This window comes from Mytilus trossulus, chromosome 1, assembly GCF_036588685.1.
Source record: "Mytilus trossulus isolate FHL-02 chromosome 1, PNRI_Mtr1.1.1.hap1, whole genome shotgun sequence".
Lineage (NCBI taxonomy): Eukaryota > Metazoa > Mollusca > Bivalvia > Mytilida > Mytilidae > Mytilus > Mytilus trossulus.
Window position 1 is genome coordinate 93,718,141 of NC_086373.1, and position 25,111 is coordinate 93,743,251.

At 30.9% G+C, this 25,111-nt stretch overlaps 1 protein-coding gene across 3 annotated transcripts in view; it reads left to right on the forward strand.

Annotated features, from left to right (window-relative positions):
• The window catches only part of LOC134691225 (protein MCM10 homolog), a 49,224-nt gene extending 27,247 nt beyond the window's left edge, over positions 1-21,977 (forward strand). For all 3 annotated transcript variants that reach the window (XM_063551589.1, XM_063551606.1, XM_063551597.1), the window contains exons 18-24: positions 11,419-11,536; positions 11,966-12,105; positions 13,424-13,537; positions 13,786-13,934; positions 16,007-16,049; positions 16,827-16,927; positions 21,817-21,977. In XM_063551589.1, the coding sequence (XP_063407659.1) occupies positions 11,419-11,536; positions 11,966-12,105; positions 13,424-13,537; positions 13,786-13,934; positions 16,007-16,049; positions 16,827-16,922 (660 nt within the window). In that variant the 3' untranslated portion in view covers positions 16,923-16,927; positions 21,817-21,977. The remainder of the gene's footprint in view (positions 1-11,418; positions 11,537-11,965; positions 12,106-13,423; positions 13,538-13,785; positions 13,935-16,006; positions 16,050-16,826; positions 16,928-21,816) is intronic.
• Positions 21,978-25,111: the final 3,134 nt, after the last annotated feature.

Genomic DNA, 25,111 nt, shown 5'->3' on the forward strand with positions numbered 1-25,111 from the left:
GTGTATAGGTGTGAACAAACTTAATGTGAAACCAGTGTACATTACATTAAACTAATTGTAAACATGTTTACTGTATATGGCATTTGGGCGTGAACACAGCCTATGTTTTTATCCAATTTCCGGTTAGAGTTTTGGGTAAAGGTAATTTTTGATGAAGTTGAAGTCCAATCAACTTGAAACTTATTATACATGTTCCCTATAATTATATGATCTTCCTAATAATGCCAAATTTGAGTGTTTTCCTCAATTTCAGGGCCCACTGAATGTAGCAAATGTTAGTTGGAGTGGGGCATTCATGAACAATGGACGCATTCTTATTTTTAAATTAATTAATTAAAACAATGCATTTGCAATGATATTTATATACTTAAATTGAGGAAATTTAATAAACTGAATGAATGTGTGTTGAATGCATATTTTTCCATTTTTATGGGGAGGGGGCATTAAGTTTAATATAAAATATAAAGTAAAAAATATGTCTTCAAGTACGTATATTGGTGTGTCTTAAATTTGATTTCCCTTTTCTAACTTAGTTTAACTAAACTGATTGTTATGAAACTTTTCCACATTGCTTATTACCACGAAACCCAGATCATGTATGAATTTTGGTGGTGTCACTTTTACTGTTCTGGAGTTCACCCCTTTACAAAAAGAAAATTTAATGAATTAAGTCATTTATTGTCGAGCCTGCAACTTTTGTTGCAGAAAGCTCGACATAGGGATAGTGATCCAGCGGCGGCGGCTACGGCGGTGTTAGCTCACTTCTTAAAAGCTTTATATTTTAGTAGGTAGAAGACCTGGATGCTTCATACTGTGTATATAGATGCCTCATGTTACGAACTTTCCGTCAGTCACATGTCCAATGTCCTTGACCTCATTTTCATGGTTCAGTGACTACTTGAAAAAAAAGATTTTTTGTAATGTTAAATTCTCTCTTATTATATGTAATTGGATAACTATATTTGGTATGTGCGTACCTTGCAAGGACCTTATGCCTGTCAGACAGTTTTCACTTGACCTCGACCTCATTTCATGGATCAGTGAACAAGGTTAAGTTTTCGTGGTCAAGTCCATATTTCAGATACTATAAGCAATAGGTCTAGTATATTCGGTGTATGGAAGGACTGTAAGGTGTACATGTCCAACTGGCAGGTGTCATCTGACCTTGACCTCATTTTCATGGTTCAGTGGTTATAGTTAAGTTTTTGTGTTTTGGTATGTTTTTCTTATACTATATGCAATAGGTCTACTATAATTGGTGTATGGAATGATTGTAAGGTGTACATGTCTAGCTGACAGGTGTCATCTGACCTTGACCTCATTTTCATGGTTCAGTGGTCAAAGTTAAGTTTTTTAGTTTTGGTCTATTTTTCTAATACTTTATGCATAAGGTCAACTATATTTGGTGTATGGAAATATTTTATGATCTTTATGTAGGTTACGCAGGTTTTATTTGACCTTGACCTCATTTTCACGGTCCATTGCTAAGTTTTAAGTGTTTGTGTTTTGGTCTGTTTTTCTTTATTTATAAGCAATAAGTCAACTATATTTGTTGTATTGAAGAATTGTTAGCTGTACATGTCTGCCTGGCATGGTTCTTCTGACCTTGACCTCATTTTCATGGTTCATTGATCAATGTTTCATTTTCTTGGTTAATGTTGAGTGTATGTGGCTTTATATTTAGGTCTATAAAGATAGTATCAAGGATTAGTAAAGAAGGCGAGACATTTCAGTGTGTGCACTCTTGTTTAGCTGAGAATCAGAATAATTTGATACTTAACAAATTTTATTGCCTGAATGAAAGTTTTGATAAAAGTTGTTACTATAAATAATCAATGAATTAATAAATAATCAGTAAACAAAGTCAATATTTTCACACTTGATCAAAACAGAAAATTTCCATTGCAAGAGCAACTGTTAAAACACCCAGGGGAATAGATATACCTGTTTGTGAAAAAGCATAACTTGATGATAAAGAAGCTTCTTTTCTATAGTCCCCAGTAGCGTAATCTCGTGTTCTCAACCATACAATTCACAATTTAATTTTTTTTTACAATTTTAGCAGGAATACATGGACCTTGACCTTTTTTGTTAACCTTTTCTATCTTAATGACATCAAAGGTCAAGTTAGGTAATGACTATGTAATTTTGTTGTTCAGGAGTTCTGGTACTTGAATAGAAAATGGCACCTTATGTCATTCATATGGATAACTTGTGAACTTTGAAACTCATCCATTACGAGTTTTGATTTTTTATATGCCTTTTTATGGGACGCGTTATGGTATACTGTTGTCCATCAGTCTGTCCTCGACATGTTGGACATAAACTTGAAAAAATAGGACTGTCAAAAAAACAATATATAAGTTTGTGATTAGGTCTAGTTTAGGGTGAACCACAAGTGGTAGGTCAATCATATTTGGTATGCAGTTGTATAAGCATTGGCACATCTCATTTCCATTTAGATTATTTGGCCCTGCCCCCTCAGTCATGGTCTATTGAATTCGCAAATTTTGCCTATTTTACATGTATTAGTTTGTGATAAGGTCAGTTTATGGGGAACCACAAGTGGTAGGTCAATGATATTTGGTATACAGTTGTTTAAGAATTGGTATATCTCATTTCCATGGAGATCATTTGGCTCCGCCCCCTTAGTCATGGTCTATTGACTTTGAAAATTTTTGTAAGTTATCATGTGTTAGTTTGTGATAAGGTTAGTTTGTGGAGAACTACAAGTGGTAGGTTAATGGTATTTTGTATGCAGTTGTATAAGCATTGGCATATCCCATTTCCATGGAGATCATTTGGCTTCGCCCCCTTAGTCATAGTCTATTGTTTTTGATTTTTTTTTAAAGTTATGTATTAGTTTGTGATTAGTTCAGTTCAAGGGGAACCATCAGTGGTAGGCAATTGTTCATTGGTATTCAGTTGTATAAGCATTGGCAGATCTCATTTCCATGGAGAATATTTGGACTTGCCCCTCAGTCACAGTATAATGTCTTATCTAGTTAACATGTATTAGTTTGTGATTAGATCAGTTTAAGATAAATTGCTAAAGCCTCAGTTGCACCTTATCGGATAGCTCGAACAGACGCCTAACGTCCGTTTTGTTTCCATTTTGTATCCGTTATGTGTCCGTTATACATCCATTGGAGGTCTGGAAGATAAATTCACCAACAGACTTCTACCAGACATTTAACGGATAAAACAGATGTTGAACGAATGAGAAAGGGACTTCTACCAGATGTATAACGGATAAAACGGATGATGAACGGATCTGAAACGGATAAATGCCAATTGAAAATTTCTATTCAGAAATGCCAATTATGGAATGTCAGATTTCCTAAGGTTCATGAATTCTTATTATTCATAATCGACCTTAGAGTAAGGGCGAATCTTCACAATCAAGCAGCTCTTATTCAGGTCAGACACTAAGGGTGATTCTTCACAATCAAGCAGCTCTTATTCAGGTCAGACACTGACCTTTTGAGGTATTTTGAAGAATGAACCAAAACCAGTTACACCTAAACATTTTGAATATTTATGCGATGTACATGTATTATTATTGTCGCCTTTAATTTTTCCGTATATATTGTTCATCCGTTTTATCCGGTATGCTTCCTTTAGGTGTCTGTTTTATGCAGTACTTGTCTGTTGGATGTATGTTCGATATTGGTTCTGTCCGGGTACGTTTCCGTTTCTCGTATGTTGCATATACGGTGTGTGTCCGTTAAGCATCAGTTACATGTCCGTTTTATTCCGTCAGTACATCAACAGTCTCCCAATGGATAACAATTTTGTCAACGGACAACTTTTATTTTCATCCGTTAGGCGTCCGTTCGTTCTATCCGGTAAGGTGTGGCCGAGGCTTTATGTTAAATCAATGATATTTAGTATGCAAATTTGCAAGTATAATTTCCATGGAGATTATATAGCCCCATCCCCTCTTCATGCGTCATTGACTTTGAAACTTTTACATAGTTTACAAGTTAATTTTTGTATTTAGATTCGGGAACAACTTATAATAAGTCAATGGTATTTGGTATGCAGTTGTATTAGCATTGGCACATCTCATTTACATGGAGATTGTTTAGCCATGTAACTCAGTTATTGTTGATTGACTTTGCATAACTTTTGTAAGATGTTAAGGTATTGCTATTTTGATTTCAACATTTGCATTATCAAAATTACAAAAAGGCGAGACATATCTCTGTCATAACAGTTTAATATGTTCATTTAATGCTTCATTGAGTTACTATCTTTAATTTGACCTCCTTAGTTCCTACTTTATCTTTTTGTTACATTTTAAACTGCTATCAATTCAGTTTATGGTATACTTTTGAGTTACCCATTGTTTGAAATCACAGCCAACTATTACTTGCAACCAAAATCAGTCATTATGACCAGCATTAATAATTTTAGACTTTTTTAGATTGAGGTTTAATTTTATTTTTCATTACAATGGTAATGATCATATAAGCTTTAAAAGGCTATTGAGGAAACAATACAAATACCTAGTCTTTTTCTTGATATCTGTTGGTTTTAGTTTTGGAACATGCAAAAGGCAGAATTTTCTTTTCATATTGAAGTTATCCTTTTTCGTTTGATAAAAAACTGGGATTAATAAGTTGTCCTGGATATTTTATGACTAATACTGACTCTTCTTAGAAGTATAATCTATCAATAAAATGTTTATTGATATTAATCCATTGAAACCAGTAAGATATTATATTACGGATATGCTTGACTCTACCAATGCTTCAATCTCTCATGTAATGCATAAAGTCTTAAATCAAATAACTAATGGGTAATGGATATTTATCGTTTTCATTATTTGTGATCAGAAATCGATTACTGTGGATTAAATTTTTTGTGGATTAAATTAATAAACTTAAATTAAAATCTTCAATGAATACAACAGATTGAGTATTTGCTTGTATGCAGACTTTCGTAAAACCATGAAATCATCAATCCACAAAAAGACTATTATCCCTTAAACCACAGAAATAAATGAATTCATGGCAGCAGAGTTTGTTTTAATTTTGTTTGCCTTACTTGATATATTTTCCTTTTAACCTTTGCAAAGGAGTACGACTAAATTATTTCGATAATTGAGAAATGAAAGGGAACAAGATAAAAAAAAATAGATGCTAAGCCTTTGAAGATATCTTTTGGTTTGATTTTTAAAAAAAAATTATATATATATATTTTAGTACAAACAATCCTACTTAGATAATAGTACTGAAATATTGACCATATCAGTAAAAGTTAGAGTAACCAATAGTCGCACTATACATTTACGTCTTTCTTGGTTACTAACTTAATTTAAGCTATCTACAGAGATTTGTAACAAACACAAATGATATCACTATTGTAAATCCAATACACACAATAACTGTTAACAAAGCAGAAAATAGATAATGGCTAATGAAAACCAACTAGACTTTTCCTGAAATCTATCAGAACTAATCCCGGGATAGTAATATCTAAACAAATTATAATTAATCAGTAAAATGATCATTGAATTACTTTGAAGTTTATAATCAAGAGACTTCTGTCTTCTCTCTGTGAAAGACAATCCCATGTATTGGCGATGACAGGCAATCAAAGATTTAATTATGTATGTAAACGGTTTAATGATAAAAATTTCAATGAATGAAATAACCGTGATATCTCTTATGCCATCCTAGTGTATATGACAACATAGAAAGCAAAGATTCCCTTATGAATGGAATATGTCAATATATGGAAATCATTGATAAAATTAACATTACTTTCACTATGAATGAAATGTATAATCTGTCAGTGTGTTGAAATCATTGATAATACTTCCTGGTTTTTAGGTTCATATTTTCTATTCATCAGTTTATTTGCATGAGGAACTTTTTATGTTACAATGAACTAAATAAAGTTACATGGCAGCAGCCATTTGTTAAGGAAACATAACATAAAGAAAACATAGCTGGCAATCTGTTATATCATTTGCATACTTTTCTCCTGGAAAGATTTATGAATAAGTTTCATGCAAGCACAAAAGAGTTGGTTCACTTACTCTTAATTTTGGCCTTGAATATCTTAAAACTTTTCAGCTGCAATAATGATATATAAATTTGAAGAAAAATGTTAAAATTCCCAATTATTTCATTTTTTATAAAAGAAGAATTACATCATAACTGCAATTTAATTTCTCTTTTTAGGAATCAGATTTCATGAACAAGCCTACATTTCAGATACTATAAGCAATATGTTAATTATTATACCCCCACTTTGAAAAACTTTGATGTATATAATTGTAATGCAATTTTTATTTGACCTGTTTCTAGGGTGCAACATTTATTAGGAAAAGATCAACTTGATTTGATAAATGAACTAAAAATCAGGTGTTCTAACTGGCTTCATTTTATCTGAACCTCATTTTCATGGTTAATTGGTCAACTTTAAGTTTTGTGATAAGGTCCATTTCTCAGTTACTGTAGAAATGAATTCATCTTTAATATTTGATGTTTTGAAAGATTGAAAGGACTATGTGACATGGTTAAAAAGCTTGTTAAAGACAGATTATTTGGCCCTGTTCCCTTAGTCATGGTTCCTTGACTGTTTTTCATAGTTTACATGGTTAAAGTATTGCTGTTTTAATGTATCCATTACACATATGTAGTATCAAAATTACATACAGGCGAGACATAACTGCGTCAACAGTTTATTTAAGATAAAATAAGGACTGTATTACAAATGCAAAATTTAGATTCAATTTCTTCATTTACTTTTCCTAAATGATTCTTTCCTTCTTTATATTGATCAGTGTCTTAGGCTTATATGGTAAAAGGTGTTACTTCCTGTTTTTGTGGTCAAAATATCTTGTCTTAATTAATATGTAATACAGGAGCACTTAAGTACTAGACACTTTCATAGAAACATACTATCCCATACAAACATATCAATATAGCACCCGGAAAAAATAGATCTATCAATCATTGGCAATGGTTAACTCTTCTTTAACCAATCAAATGTTATTTAACAAATTGACATTGATTTATAATGTTATTACGTTTTTTCCAGACCTGGCAATCATTTCATTTATAGCTATAAATCCTTTATGTCTGTATTTTATTCATCATAAACTTGTAATTGAACTAAAGTGGGGGATACATTTTATATTGTTTTCTTTAATTGCATGTGATGGAAAAGATTCTCCCACGCTGTCATTTGTAGATTTTACGACTTTAATAATGTGTCACCTTTAATATTTTTCATGACAACCTTCAGTTTCCGGGGTCGTAATAAGTAGAAGAAATTGTGTTCATGCTTTTCTAAGAAATTATCTGCTGTTATGAGTATTACTCCTTTGAATTTTTTTTATTTTCTAATGTCATGTGGGCCATACATTTTAATACATAATGACATTTATAATTACCGATGCAATTACTCGTAATATGTAAAAAGTGTGTAGTAGTATTTGAGATAATTGAAATTGATTCATACTCATTTTTTATTAAATGCCTAATGAAAATATAAATCATAAAGTCAATATTTTAATCAAGTATTCATATATGATTTAAAATTTAGAATGTGTATAGTACAACTCTACTAATAATGTTGGGAACCTTCAAATATTTTTTTTATTTTTTTTGGAAAATATAAAATATAAAATCATTCATTTTGATAATACAAGGAATAAAACAAACATTTATGCTGTTAGTTTTGTCACATAAGATTTCGAATAAAAGTTGATACATATATTGTAAAACTTTCATACATTGTTTGTATGGAAAAATATGCATGTGGTCTTCATTTTGGCAAGACATGGTTTTCATGGTTCAGAAATCTTGCATGTAAAACTGTCCATTTGTTGTCAATAGAAGGTTTTTACACTTGAAAGGACTTAAAATTACCTTTTCTTTGTGAAGTTGAATTGCTTGTTATAAATACAAGTCCTCTGGTAATAATGTTGTGATAAATACAAGTTTTTTTATACCCCCGCTTTAAACCCGCTTTAAAAAAGGGGGGGGGGGGGGGGGGGGGTATACTGTTTTACCTCTGTCTGTACGTCAGTCCGTCCCATGAATATTTTTCGTCGCATTTTTCTCAGGAACTACAATACAAGGATTTCTGGAATTTTGTTTCAGGGTTTATCTAAGTCAGCTATACCGTGTGATGCGTTTTCAGATTGATCACTTGAAAACTTCCTGTTTACCGAACACTTGTATGATTTTACACATGATAGCCAAGTTAAAAAATTTCATCACACTTTTCTCAGGAACTACAATACAAGGATTTCTGAAATTTGGTTTCAGGATTTATATAAGTCAGCTATACCGTGTGATGCGTTTTCAGATTCATCACTCGACAACTTCCTGTTTACCGAACACATGCATATTTTTACACTATTTATTTTTTCATCGCATTTATCTCAGGAACTACAATACAAGGATTTCTGAAATTTGGTTTCAGGGTTTATCTAAGTCAGCTTTACCGTGTGATGTGTTTTCAGATTGATCACTTGAAAACTTCCTGTTTACCGAACAATTGTATGATTTTACACATGATAGCCAAGTTGAAAATTTTCGTCACACTTTTCTCAGGAACTACAATACAAGGATTTCTGAAATTTGGTTTCAGGATTTATTTAAGTCAGCTATACCGTGTGAAGCGTTTTCAGATTCATCACTCGACAACTTCCTGTTAACCGAACACTTGCATATTTTTACACTATTTATATTATCCACTTGCGGCGGGGGTATCATCAGTGAGCAGTAGCTCGCAGATTCACTTGTTTGTCCTAGTTTTGTAAAAAAGAAGCAGGAACTGCAATACAAGGATTTCTGAAATTTGGTTTCAGGGTTTATCTAAGTCAGCTATACCGTGTGATGCGTTTTCAGATTGATCACTTGACAACTTCCTGTTTACCGAACACTTGTATGATTTTACACATGATAGCCAAGTTGAAAATTTTCGTCACACTTTTCTCAGGAACTACAATACAAGGATTTCTGAAATTTGGTTTCAGGATTTATTTAAGTCAGCTATACCGTGTGATGCGTTTTCAGATTCATCACTCGACAACTTCCTGTTTACCGAACACTTGCATATTTTTACACTATTTATATTATCCACTTGCGGCGGGGGTATCATCAGTGAGCAGTAGCTCGCAGTTTCACTTGTTTGTTCTAGTTTTGTAAAAAATAAGTTCTTTTTTTAAACTTGGTGGCTAAGTTTTCTAAGAAGTTCATCTACAGTTATCACTAGGCTATCAACACCAAGTTTATAAGTTCCTCTTCTATCTCTTTTGACTTGATTTAACCGAGAGCATTTATAGTGCTGTTAAATAAACCATTTTGCCTATGAACAAATGTTGAAATAAATACTCTTTCTCTGGTTCAAGTGTTGTAATAAATACATGTTCTTTGGTACAAGTTTTGTAATAAAAACAAGTCCTCTAGTAGAATTGTTGTAATAAATACAAGTTTTCTGGTACAAGTGTTGTGATAAATACAAGTCCACTTGTTCAAGTGTTGTAATTAATACTATTCCTTCTGTACAAGTGTTATAGTAGAAACAATATTCAAGTCTTCTTGTAGAAGTATGGTAATAAATCTCAGTCCTTGTACAAATATTATAATAAATACTAGTTTCTGGTACAAGTGTTGTTATAAATACAAGTCCGCTTGTTCAAGTGTTGTAATTAATACTATTCCTTCTGTACAAGTGTTATAATAGAAACAATATTCAAGTCTTCTTGTAGAAGTATGGTAATAAATCTCAGTCCTTGTACAAATATTATAATAAATACTAGTTTCTGGTACAAGTGTTGTTATAAATACAAGTCCGCTTGTTCAAGTGTTGTAATTAATACTATTCCTTCTGTACAAGTGTTATAATAGAAACAATATTCAAGTCTTCTTGTAGAAGTATGGTAATAAATCTCAGTCCTTGTACAAATATTATAATAAATACTAGTTTCTGGTACAAGTGTTGTTATAAATACAAGTCTGCTTGTTCAAGTGTTGTAATTAATACTATTCCTTCTGTACAAGTGTTATAATAGAAACAATATTCAAGTCTTCTTGTAGAAGTATGGTAATAAATCTCAGTCCTTGTACAAATATTATAATAAATACTAGTTCTCTGGTACAAGTGTTGTGATAAATACAAGTCCGCTTGTTCAAGTGTTGTAATTAATACTATTCCTTCTGTACAAGTGTTATAATAGAAACAATATTCAAGTCTTCTTGTAGAAGTATGGTAATAAATCTCAGTCCTTGTACAAATATTATAATAAATACTAGTTCTCTGGTACAAGTGTTGTTATAAATACAAGGCCACTAGTAAAAGTGTTGCACTAAATACAAATTTTCTTGCGAAAGTGTTGTTATAAATGCAAGTGCTTTTGTACAAGTGTTGTAAAATTACTATTCCTCATTTACAAGTGTTGTAAAAGATAAAATGTACAAGTCTTCTTGTCAAATGTTGTAATAAATGCAAGTCATCTTGTACTAGTGTTGTAATAAATACTATGCCTTGTGTACAAGTGTTGTCATAGATACAATATATAAATGTTCTTTTACAAATATTGTAATAGATAAAAGTTCACTGGTACAAGTGTTGTAATAAATACAATATACAAGTTATGTTGTACAAGTGTTGCAATACATACAAGTCCACTAGTAGAAGTGTTGTAATAATTTAAATTTTCTTGTGTAAGTGTTGTAATAAATGCAAGTCCTCTTGTGCAAGTGTTGTAATAGATACAATTTACAAGTCTTCTTTTACAAATTTTGTAATAACTAAAAGTTCTCTAGAACAAGTGTTGTAATAAAAATTAGTCCTCTTGTAGAAGTGTTGTAATAAATACAAGTTTTCTTGTGTGAATGGTGTAATAAATGAAGGTCCTCTTGTACAAGTGTTCTTATAAATCTAAGTCCTTTTACAAATATTATAAAAATACTAGTTCCCTGGTACAAGTGTTGTAATAAATACTTATTCTCTTGTACAAGTGTTGTAATAGATACAATATTCAAGTTCTGTTGTACGGGTGTTGCAATAAATACAAGTCCTTGTAAAACAAATATTGAATAAATAAAAATTCTCTTGTACAACTATGTAATAAAAACAAGTCCTCTTATAGAAGTGTTGTAAATAATACAAGTCATCTTGTACAAGTGTTGGTATGAATACAATTCCATGTGTACAAGTGATGTAAAAGATACAATATGCAAATCTTTTTGTACAAGTGTTGTAAATAATACAAGCCATCTTGTACAAGTCTTGTAAATAATACAAGCCATCTTGTACAAGTGTTGGTATGAATACAATTTCATGTGTACAAGTGTTGTAAAAGATACAATTTACAAGTCTTTTTGTTAAAGTGTTGTAAATAATACAAGTCTTTAAATCATTTATTTTACCCTTATAAATTTTCAGAGGAAAGCTATAGCTAAAGTTCAAGCCAAAGGTGGTATTACGAAAGAAAATCCAAATGCAGTCAAGAAGAAAAAGTCTCCAGATGCTCACAAGAAAATCAGGAAAAGAATACACGAAAGTGAGAAACTTAATGATAAAAGAAATAGGTCAATTAATGCATATCAATACAGATTTTATAGTTAATATAATCATATTTCATGTATTTACTGAGGTCATGTTGAGATTAATTACTTTTGTATCTGACATGTTTTTTGCAACATACTTATGAGATTTGATAAGTTTAAAACACAAATGTAAATTTTTAACTTAGATTTGATATTAACACCACTTAAAAAATCTACTTTTAATTTTAGTGCAATGTCAACCCAACTATAGACATAAAGTCATAACTCAACATCTAGATTTCATACAAATTAAGATTTGATACATACCTGGTAGTGGGATAACTAGTGAGTCAAAACAATAGAAAAGTAACTCTTCAAACTTCAGTTACCACTTTTCAGTATAACAGTCTTAACAAAAATTTATTCACTTAAATTTATTTTAGGTCATGACATGGATAATAATGAGCCAACAGAAGAACGTCCTCGGAAGAGATCCAAGCTGCTGGGAAATATTGATGAGAATTCTGCCGAGTTTAAAGAACTGATGAAAGCTAGATCTAAACACACTGGTGCTATTGCTGAAGTAAGATTACACTTTTATTCAACTTTTATAATCACCTTGATTTCATTTCATGGATCAGTGATAAATGTTAATTTTTCATGTTAAAGACTGTTTCTCATGTACCATAAGTGATATGTATGTTCCTCTAGCAGGTTCATCTGTCCTTCACCAAATGTTCTTGGTTCAATTGGGAATTTTTATTCTTTTTTGTTTAAGGATGTACACCTCTGAGGAGCCAAAAATTTCTAGAATTAAACTTTTGTTCTTAACCTGGTTTTTGGGTTTAAATGACTGTAACGAAATAATTGGTGAAGAAAAAATCATATGGTGGTGCACTTCTTTTTTTACTACGGCCCTTTGAAAATGCCCAATTTTGATAACTTTCCCATTTTTCATCGATTTTCACCTATTTTTGGGCTATTATTGTGAAAAAAATCACAGTTCCACAATTAAACTTTTTTTTATACTTTCTAGAAAGATGAAGGGGACCAATCTGAATAAATTTTACTTAAAAAAATCATAAGTAGGTGTTTATATAAGAAAGTTTTATCATATTTTGACGTTTTTTGGTGTAAAATTTACCATACTGTCAAATTTGTATTTTTGTGATTTTTCTCAGTTTTAAGAACAAAATGCATGTTATTTCAACTTTTTTGTTATAAATGATTGAAAAAATACATATCTAAGAACTTTGAAAAGACCAAAATGATATGGGACGTACATGATTCTTGTAAAATCATTTTTTGTATCCCTCACCCATTTTCTCAAAAATTTTGATAAATATACTGACTTATTTGGTCGTAAAATTTGAAAACTGGATTACTCAAAAACCGTTCATTGTAAATACACAATTTTTTCACAGAGTTATGTTTGATTATAATATTTTCAAAATTCATTGATATTTTCCACTTGTATCACATGTTTTGGAAATAATTCAAGAACGAGATTTCAACGAAACTGAATGAGACTGAAAAGTCAGAAGAATACATCCTTAAAGTAATTTTCTCAGTTTTAACATTCTTGCTTAAAGCTATTTTCTCAGTAATAAGTAATAAGTGAACTGAATTTGGTTCATTGAATCAATGTTAGATAAAAAGTGTGTGACAGGGTTCATCTTACCTTGACCTCATTTTCATGGAACATTTTGTTAATTTGATATGATACCAGTTGTAATACCTGTACCTTATAGACATCATAAAATTGTATCATAATTAGTAAAGCAGGCATGACATTAACAGTATGTGCACTCTTGTTTATCTTAACCAGACAAAAATATTAACTTGTAAGTTATATTTTGTTTTTAGGTTATCAGGTTAAGTACTTTCTTTTTTTCTTGCAGGTGGAGGCAGAAATGGAGGATAGATATTTTATGGTACAAGAAAAGAAAGAAAAATTGGAGGACAAGATGGCCTCCACCATGGAGATTAAAACCGTTGTTTTTACTTGTAAACAGGTAATATTTTATTATTTTGGAAATATTCTTTCAATCTTTTGTTTTCTAGGTTTTAAATTATTAGCCTAGAGTTTTGTAGTTTTCAATCTGTTAACCTTTAGATTCATTATATTAAATCTCTTAGTCTTAATTTTTATGTTATTTTACATTTAGGGTTTAGTTTCATGTGATTATATTTGAAGTATTACATGTTATTCAGATAGTTGTTCTTGTTGTTATTATATTTTCCTTTGAATATTGTTTTTCAGTGTAAATACACAGCCCATAGTGCTAAAGATGAATGTAAAAAGCAGAACCATAATATTGTAAAAATACAGACAATGAAACGTTTCTTTAAGTGTAAGAAATGTAATCATAGAACATCCAGTATAGAAAAAATACCAACACAGTCCTGCAGGTCAGTTTATTAACAAAATTTTATAATTTGATACAACCATACCATTTAAGGTGGTATTGGAGTCTAAATTAAAAATGATAGAATATGTTCATACTTTGCCAAATCGTAGTATATGTTCAAAAATATGATAAAAATGATAGGTCAATGCACATTTTATCAAGCTACAGGTTGTGAAAAAATGACAGTTTGTATGGATTATACAGGAAAAAACATCATTATGTGATAAGAAGCTAAACTAAATGATAGAATTGTAATATAAAATACTAGAAAATGCGTTTTTTTCTGGCTTTAATACAAAATAGCAAAATTCCAAGTAGATTCCTTCAGAAAATGCACTATTACAGAGTTACCTCCCCTTAAAATTCTAAATTAAAAATATTAATATCTATAAGTTATAATCTTATAAATTTATTTTTTAAATGCAAATTCACATCAGCTATCTGCATTCCTTCATCAAATTTTGCTAACTTGATTCAAATCTGGACCTTAGATTCTCTTTTTTTTTGCAATTCAATACGGCAAAAGAAACCCCTACCACCTTAATGACTAAAAGATACCTATTATTACCAATATTTAATGTAAAGCACTTTATACAAGAAACATTAAATTCTCCAGAACTTCAATCATGCTCATTTCTACTCTGAAAATGTTTTGAGTATTTAAGTTTTTTTAAATGCTCTTGTCATGAATGGAGACTGCTTGCTCATAAATTGTTATCTTTACAACTTGTATTACTGTAGAGAATTATCCATTGCCAGAACTAATTGAAAATTTGGTCTGGATCAGTAGAGTGATTTAATAAATCGTTTTATAGTTACAGCATTAAAGCTGTTATTGATTGTGCAGTTTCATTCAGAAAAATATATTGGTAAATTACAGTTTCCATTTGATGCATTCATTCATAAAAATTTATCAATGAATGTTGCATCTAAAATGAAATGTATACTTTATGGTACATCTGTGGTAAATTTGATGATATCTTCTCATACATGATTGATCTAAAATATTTATTTTGGTCATAACAGCATAAAAATATAGTTATTTTTTATATTGCTTAGTATTTGTTTTTGAGCTTCACTTGTTTGCCTTATATAAATTTAACACTTATTTAAACTTGGACCATGCAGTGTATTTATTCTTTTATTGTCTCTATATGGCTTAGTATCGAAGGTGTGATTTTTTTGGATGGTACATCTTCCTACGTTAAGTCCAACAAAAATACCAAGTGTATTATTCCTCATGATTTTATTTGGAAAACAAAACAAGATTTGGTTAATTGAATTCACGGATTTTATTTCATAGTAGGTATCTTAATCTTTTGGTATATTGCTGAATCTTGCTTAAAATTAGAATTAGTCCTCCAGTTTACGACTTTTGCTACATTTAAAGTTAAAAATGTTACATGTAACCAGAAACATAATCCCCTTTTTTTTGGCAGTTCTTCACATTTATGTTACTTTGATAATATAATTATTTTCTTTAATTTAAATGAATGTGTGTTTTATTGAGTTTTTATCAGTTACAATTTTCAAATCTTGCTCTAACTGGTTATATTTGGCTAAAGTGATATAAGATAAAACCATTTTTTTTTGTTCTAAAATCTTTGGAACTACCATTGGCATACATATTCATTAATTGCCATACAACAATTGATATAATTCTTACTTTTGATAATTTTTATGCTCAACTATGGCAAAGAGGGTATTATTTAAATTATTATCCAGGTCTTGACATGCTTCCCAAAACTAATTTCTGTTCTGTAACTTTAGTTTGCCTCAACCAAATATTTTGACTCTTACACAATGCTTATAACCATAAAACATACAATTTGGTTTGCATCACTTTTACAGTTCTTTTCCCTTTTTAAAGTTTTATGCAAGGGCCCTCTGGCATCATCTGTGTCCTATGGACACATTTTCCATTCATTTAATCTTATTAGCACTGAAGACTGTTCTGGAAACAGCACCATGTGACACCGGTCCGGGCACAGTTTTGGCCTTGATAATATTTTATAGTATACCCAATTCTTATGACAGTTGTAAATTTTATTATTATCCTTTTAATTTTTGTAGGAATTGTGGTGATGATAATTTTGAGAGAGTGTCAATGCTACAAGTAAGTAAACATTTATGTCAATCAATGTCTGATATTGAGATTAATTGAATTGAAGCAATAACATTTTTGCCAAACTTGCCACCAGGAGTGCTTTCTATTGACATTCAGTAAAATTGAGATATCTGAACTATGCCCTAAAAACTATGACCATTTTAAGTATCGTGTGCAAAAACGACACCTTGTGAATGCTACTTCTTAAAGACTGCTTTCGTATTTAGATGGAATTTTTAACACTGTATGTTGTTGACCATACTTTACCTAAATATTTAGTTCATTATCATTTCATAATCCTTGATAGATAACTTCAAAATTGTTGTAAATACTAAATTCAAGGAATTTTCTCAACCATTTCTACTGTATTTTATAATTGACAATTAGGTATAATGTCCACCCGCTCAATTCACAAATGGACCAAATCACAAAAGCTTCCAACTGATGATAGTGTAATCTATGCATCTGTTGTACTTAGTAGTCTACTGTTCAGACAATGAAACAGTTGTGGTAGACATTTCCCTATGGCATATATATCTTGTTAACCTTTGTACTAGTCTACAAATCAGAAAACCTTTATCCTTGAACAAAAAATATATCATTTTTTTCTTAGTCATTAAAACATAAATACAATGATCTTTCAGATGTCTTCCAAATTGATTCATCACATGTCTGTATGTCCTATGGGGGCTGAGAGTTAATTGTTATATTAGTAAAATTAAATGTCAGCAATATCATGACTTAATTGGATGTTTATTGAACACAATATTTCATTTTTGATTTCAGGAAAGAAAAGGTCCCAAACTGCCACATGAGGAGTTATGTATACGTGGAGATGAGATTAAATTTCTTGGATCTATGGATGAAAAAGTTTATCTGTAACATTGGTATGTCATTTAATCATTTATTCTAATAGGTCACGAATATTTGACTTTTACTTTTCTAGGTCATTCTCAATGTTTTGTAATCTTGATGTGGCAGAAAATGAGGGATGCTAATCTGTAGGCAGCTATTTGTATAATCCTTCACATTTCAGAAGATAGAAAAGCTAGAAAATTATACTTTTTACAGATGAGTTATGGTCTTAACTTTCTTTCTGACAAACATCTAATTGTGCAGGAACTGTTTTTTGTGGTTCAATTCCAGCATACTGTGAAGAATTGTTTTATTACAAGAGTTTTTAAAATCCTTTTTTTATGAGGTCAACTATGTTTGCCATACAGAATCAATTATCAGTATACATGTCATTCACCATAGTGATGTGACCTTGACCTCATTTCTTTGTTCAGTGATCCTAAATTTTGCATCATTAGGTAGTGTTTTTTCAATAATCATTCCTAAAAGGTTAACTATCCTCATATGGCGCTACCAATTCAATTCTCACAAAAATTATTGGATTTTTTTTATGAGATTCTTTTCATACTTTCTTCATTTTGGCTAATACATAGGTCCTTATTGAAGTCCCCAGTGAACAATTTTATTTATATCTTTCCTTCAGAATCTTTTTGGTCAATTTTGAATGATTATAACCATAGCTGATCAATGTTTGAAAGTTTTTTTCAATTTTTGTTTGTCTGTATGAATAACTTTGCAACCAAAGGAAATTTTTAAAAGATTTTTGACTTCTTTTTTTGGGTTTTATTGTCGAGCCTGAGACTTTTGTCGCAGAAAGCTTAAAATAGTGATAGTGAATCGCAGAGGCAGCTATGGCGGCGGCACTAGCTACGTTCTTAAAAGCTTTATATTTTAGAAGGTGGTATTCCTGGATGCTTTATACTTAGTATATAGATGCCTCATGTTACAAAGTTTCCGTCAGTCACACGTCCAATGTCCTTGACCTCATTTTCATGGTTCAGTGACTAGTTGAAATTATAAGTAATAGGATAACTATATTTGGTATGAGCTTACCAGGTTCCCATGCCCGTCAGACAGTTTTCACTTGATCTCAACCTCATTTCATGGATCAGTGAACAAGGTTAAGTTTTGATGGTTGTCCATATCTCAGATACTTTAAGCAATATGAGTTGTATATTCAGTGTATAGAAGGATTGTAAGGTGTACATGTCCAAATGGCAGGTGTCTTCTGACCTTGACCTCATTTTCATGGTTCAGTGGTTATAGTTCAGTTTTTGTGTTTTGGTCAGTTTTTCTTTTATTGTATGTAAAAGTTATACTATATTTGGTGTATGGAATGATGGTAAGGTGTACAGGTCTAGTCGGTAGGTGTCACCTGACCTTGACCTCATTTTCACGGTTCAGTAGTTATTATCCAGTTTTTGTGTTATGGTCTGTTTTTCTTATACCGAATGCAATAGGTCTTCTATATTTGGTGTATGAAATGATTGTAAGGTGTACATGTCTAGCTGGCAGATGTCATCTGACCTTGTTCTCATTTTCATGGTTCAGTTGTCAAAGATAAGTTTTTGAGTTTTGTCTTTTTTCTTATACTATATACAATAGGTCAACTATATTTGGTGTGTTGAGGTATTTTATGATTTATATGTCAGTTGCGAAGGTTTTATTTGTCCTTGACCTCATTTTTACAGTTCATTGCTCAGTGTTAAGTTTTTGTGTTTTGGTCAGTTTTTCATAAGTATAAGCAAAATGTCAACTATACTTGTTGTATGGAAGAATATTTAGCTGTACATGTTTGCCTGGCATGGTTCATCTGACCTAGACCTCATTTTCATGGTTCATTGGTCAATGTTTAGTTTTCTTTGGTTAAAGTGAAGCTGATGTGACAGTTGTAATAAAGCTCTAAATTGAGAACTGTCAACATAAACATCAATGAAAAGTAAAAAAGCCATGACATTTCAGCGTGTGCACTCTTGTATATTTAGGTTACTGACACTTTAACATACACTTCTAGATTTTTCATTTTCATATGTTTTATGGAATAATTTACCCAAATAAATAAAGGTACCAGTAGTATACCAGTGTTCAAAAATCATAAATCAATTGAAAGAAAACAAAGCAGGGTTACAAACTAAAACTGAGGAAAACATAAAAATAACATAGTGGCTTTGGTTTAGTGTAAAATATACCAGTGCAGCAAGACGATTTGTACAGGTTTCTTAGAATCCCTAGGTAAAATGTCATATTGTAAAACATGTTGTTCAGTCTTGGTTTTGACATTTTCATTTTACTAATGATTAGTATGGGGACAAATTGGTAACATTTCAAGTCAAAGTCAAAGATTTAAAAAAGAATCGCAATGCAAAACAGCATTTAATGCTCAGAAAAAAAACAGTTGTAAAAAATAAATGTCCTTCTTTGCACAGTTGTAAACATTTTAATTGTAGTGTAATTGAATGTAATATGTGACAGCTTGACAGGTTCTTGAAGGATTTAATTAATTGTAACACAAAACTCAACCTTTCTGTTTATGATTCTGCAAATGAATTTGTTTTCTTTCTCCTAATTATTCCCTTCAAATATCATTCTGATTTTAAATGAGTTTGAGTGACTTTTTGTGGGTGTTAGCTGTTTTTGAAGTTTCAATGAAAAGTACTATTAACATTAGGGCTATTCCACAATTGATTGTGGTGGGAGGGATTGGAGCTATTTGAATCAATAAATTGTTTATGGTTGCTTTTTCATTATATTTTTATACGACCGCAAAATTTGAAAAATTTTCGTCATATATTGCTATCACGTTTGCTGCGTCATCGTCGTCATCGTCCGAATACTTTTAGTCTTCGCACTCTAACTTAAGTAAAAGGGAATAGAAATCTATGAAATTTTAACACAAGGTTTATGACCATAAAAGGAAGGTTGGGATTGATTTTGGGAGTTTTGATGCCAACATTTTAGGAATTAGGGGCCAAAAAGGGCCCAAATAAGCATTTTCTTGTTTTTCACACAGTAACTTTAGTAAAAGTAAAGAGAAATCTATGAAATTTTGACACAAGGTTAATGACCACAAAAGGAAGGTTGGGATTGATTTTGGGAGTTTTAGTTCTAACAGTTTAGAAATCAGGGGCCAAAAAGGGGTCCAAATAAGCATTTTTCTTGGTTTTCGCACCATAACTTTAGTATAAGTAAAGAGAAATCTATGAAATTTAAACACAAGGATTATGACCATAAAAGGAAGGTTGGTATTGATTTTGGGAGTTTTGGTCCTAACAGTTGAGGAATAAGGGGCCCAAAGGGTCCAAAATTAAACTTTGTTTGATTTCATCAAAAATTAAATAATTGGGGTTCTTTGATATGCCGAATCTAACTGTGTATGTAGATTCTTAATTTTTGGTCCCTTTTTCAAATTGGTCTACATTAAAGTCCAAAGGGTCCAAAATTAAACTTTGTTTGATTTTGACAAAAATTGAATCCTTGTGGTTCTTTGATATGCTGAATCTAAAAATGTACTTAGATTTTTGATTATTGACCCAGTTTTCAAGTTGGTCCAAATCAGGGTCCAAAATCAAACTTTGTTTGATTTCATAAAAAATTGAAAAAGTGGGGTTCTTTGATATGCCAAATCTAACTGTGTATGTAGATTCTTAATTTTTGGTCCTGTTTTCAAATTGGTCTACATTAAAGTCCAAAGGGTCCAAAATTAAACTTAGTTTGATTTTAACAAAAATTGAAATCTTGGGGTTCTTTGATATGCTGAATCCAAACATGTACTTAGATTTTTGATTATGGGCCCAGTTTTCAAGTTGGTCCAAATCAGGATCTAAGATTATTATATTAAGTATTGTGCAATAGCAAGAAATTTTCCATTGCACAGTATTGCGCAATAGCAAGAAATCTTCAATTGCACAGTATTGTGCAATAGCAAGTCTTTTCAATTGCACAATATTGTGCAATAGCAATTTTTTTTTTAATTAGAGTTATCTTTCTTTGTCCAAAATAGTAAGCAAGAAATATCTAATTGCACAATATTGTGCAACAGCAAGAAATTTTTTTAATTGGAGTTATCTTTCTTTGTCCAGAATCAACTTAAATCTTTGTTATATACAATATACAATGTATATTTACTTTTTACTACCAACTGATAAATTAAAACAATCTTTACCATTCAGTGATAACAAGCACTTTTTTTACATCTTAATATTTTATGAGGTATTTAAATGAGTAGTTATTGTTGCAAACTCCATTAGAAATTTGAATTGAGATCAGTTTTGGAATAAGGGAAAGGGGGATGTGAAAAAAAAATTGGGTGGGGGGGGGCAATTTTTCTCATTTGAAATTTCATAAATGAAAAGAAAATTTAAGTTCATTAGAACACTCATTCTGTGTCAGAAACCAATGCTGTGTCAACTATTTAATCACAATCCAAATTTAGAGCTGGATTCAGCTTGAATGTTGTGTCCATACTTGCCCCAACCGTTCAGGGTTCAACCTCTGCGGTCGTATAAAGCTGCGCCCTGCGGAGCATCTGTTTTTTTATAAATTAGAAAATTAAAAATGTTATTTTATGGATAGCAAAGGTCTTTTAAAAAGAGTGCATTCCATGCTCCATGCTTTCAATTCTAGAACAGCCCTTAGAAGAATTACAACTAACCATACACACTCCCCCTTTTATCCTGATCAGTTGAAAAACCAAAGTCACATATATAAAATGTTAAGAAAAAGAATCAGTTCATAAAAACCAATTGTTCAAGAAAACAATACAAAAAAATACAGTATCAAGGAAACTGAACAGTTGCTGGAAGCAAGCTCTAAACACTGAACCTACTCATCAAAGGGATCAAACAACATGAATACAACTATGTAACAAACAAATGTTTTAGTTTTGTATTCATTTTAATCACATTTTTTTCATATTTTTCAGAATGAAGATCTCCTGAAAATTTTAAAGATACCGTTTGAAAATTGTACAGCAAACTTTACAGCTAAGACAGTCTTATGAAAATTATTTAGAATTTTTACAACAAACTTTGCATTTATATTTTCCTATACTTATACATTTAATAAATCTTATGTTTTAATGAGTTTGACAAATGTTTTACATATTTTTTTCATAAGTCAAAAATAAAACTGACAATAACATGTCAAAAACAGAAAACATGACAAACATAAGTACACAAACACAACATAGAAAACTAAATACTGATAGACAAGAACCCCACCAAAAACATGGGGTGATCTCATGTGATCTGAGAGGACTAACAGATCCTGCTCCACATGTGATGCTAATTGGACTTGTGTTCTGTGATACATTGAAAAACCGTGCAGACATAACTTTAATCAAGACAGATACTGTAAGTTCAGAAACTTTTGCGATGTTTTTATTTGAAAATGTGACAGGGTTATAATTGCAATAATTAAAATTCTCATTTTTAAAATTTTGATATAAATTAAACAGGATTATTCTCAAGATCGCAAAAATTAAAATCACATTTTTGTAATAAATGACAAAATTGCAATAATAAATGCACTCAATAATTTCGGAATTTACAGTAATAGAAATAGTACAGCACCTTTATTAAAATTATAGAATGATTGTAAGGGTACATGTCAATCTAGCAGAGGGTTTTTATACCTTGGATTCCATTTTACAGTTTCAATGTCTCATTTGAATGTTGATTGTGAAAAAATGGGGTTGCATATCCAGGGCCATGGTATGGAATATTTGTCAAAAGCTTTTATTTTAGATGGGAGAAGACCAAGATATTGTAAAGCTAATAATCTGAAGTTTCCTTCTGGCATATATCTATTGCCTTTCATGGTTTAGTGAGTTGTTAAAAAAAAACGTGAATCAGATAACCTTATTTGGTATTGTAGGGTTATTGCATGAATATTGGTGAATATTGTCCTGAGTAGAATTTTAGGTATTGTAGGGTTATTGCATGAATATTGGGGAATATTGTCCTGAGTAGAATTTTATATTGCACGAGCTTACTTCATGTGGGAAATATATCACTATGCATTGTATGCAATAAATTAAATTATTGCATAGCCACTTGAGCTTGCCCTCATTCCATGGATCAGTCATCAATGTCCATGTAAGTCTTATTGCTATGATAGTATAAGCAATAGTAATCTATATTTTGTGAATGCATTGACAGGGTTCATTTCATATTAAATTTATTTTCCTTTTTTGTTTATCTACATAAAGGTATTGGTAAGGGCTGTTCCTGGGTCACTATTAGCAATATGTCTGGTGTAAGGAAAACATATCAGTTGGTCAGTGTTCATGTAAACTTGAATGACCTCATTTTGATGATCCATTGGTCAACATATTTAGGTCTATCTTTTAGATACTTTTATTGTTGGGTAAACTTTAATGATGACTTAAATAATTGTTGTAAGGAGTATGTGATGATCTTGCAGGGTTCATCTTATTTTGAGGAACTTTGTTGACCGAGTGGTCTAAGTAGTTACTATTGAAATCACTAGAGATTGTGAGTTGCTATAATCAATTTGTGTATGGTAAGATTTGAATGTATAAATGTCTTTCTGGAATAGTTAATTTACCCTTGACCTTATTTTTCATGGTTAGATATGTTTCTCAGATAACGAAATTATTTCAATTATGTGCATGTTTGATATGATTGTAAGATGTACATGTCTGTCTGGAAGGGTTCATTTGGCCCTAAAATCATTTACATTGTTGATTTGATAATGGTTTGTTTACATGATACATGGAGTCAAATCATTACCTCAGACTTGAACCATAAATTTCAATCATAACTGGTGAAGCAGTGAAGGTGTTTCAGCATTGACCTTCTTGTTTTTAAAAATATTAGTGAAAACACTCACTGCACATTAGATCTGTTTAGTTTTTGATAATCATCTATATCATTTATCTTTACACTTTCACATGTCCCTTTTTTGGGGAAGATTAGAACTAATGTTCCAAGTCTTTCGTACAGCACCATCCTTCCAAATATAAAGTTCCACATACTATTGTTACAATTTGTTAAGTCTATATATTACTTGATATTTTTGTGAAATAATCCTTTTGTTTTAAATCAGTGATTGAGGTTACACTTATCAGTGATTGGATTGTAAAAAGTTACACTTATCAGTGATTGGCTTGTAAAAAGTTACTCCTATCAGTGATTGGCTTGTAAAAAGTTACACTTATCAGTGATTGGCTTGTGAAAAGTTACACCTATCGGTGATTGGCTTGTAAAAAGTTACACTTATCAGTGATTGGCTTGTAAAAAGTTACACCTATCAGTGATTGGCTTGTAAAAAGTTACACTTATCAGTGATTGGCTTGTGAAAAGTTACACTTATCAGTGATTGGCTTGTAAAAAGTTACACCTAACAGTGATTGGCTTGTAAAAAGATACACTTATCAGTGATTGGCTTGTGAAAAGTTACACTTATCAGTGTTTGGCTTATCAAAAGTTACACTTATCAGTTATAAGATTAAAACAGTAGGCAAAATTTCAAAACTTGTTAAGTACAGCTATTTGTAAGATCCAGGCAGGGGGTGATTCATGTATGTCTCAGAACTGCTTTATTCTTTTATATAATAGGGAGCCAAGATTGAAATAAAGTTTGCAAGCTTATTTTTTTAATTTTGTTGAACGATTGCTATGGAAACATGCAGCCATTTTTTTTTTAGGAATTTATGATGAACAGTTATCAAATGTACCAGGATTATAATTTAGAAATCAGACATGAAAATTGTAAAATGTCTACTTTTTGGCTGCAGCAATTTTATGATAATGACAAATTCAAGAAAAAAAAAATTTCAACATATAATTAAGCATTATTTGAGGTTTATATTTTGATGTTGAGGTTGTGAATTTTTTTGTTGTTGATATAAGACTAAAGAGGTATTTAAAAAGGGGCAAAAATCTGTATTTTGACATTTTCTGAAAATAGCTCAAATATATATTACAAATCAAGAAAAAATGACATTGGGCAGACAAGTTCATTATAAACTATGATTGCATCTTAAAGTTCATATATTGAATTATTAAGAACAGGAAAAAACATCTGGGATTCTTTGTAATTTGTTTTTACCATGGCAACAAAAATTGGTAAAATTCATAAAAATGACAAAACACAATACTTGTTCATTATCAAGATTTTTGCTATTTTTTTATATTTATGTATTTTAACAGGCAACAAAACTTATAATTTGTTTGAAAATAATAAAAAATATG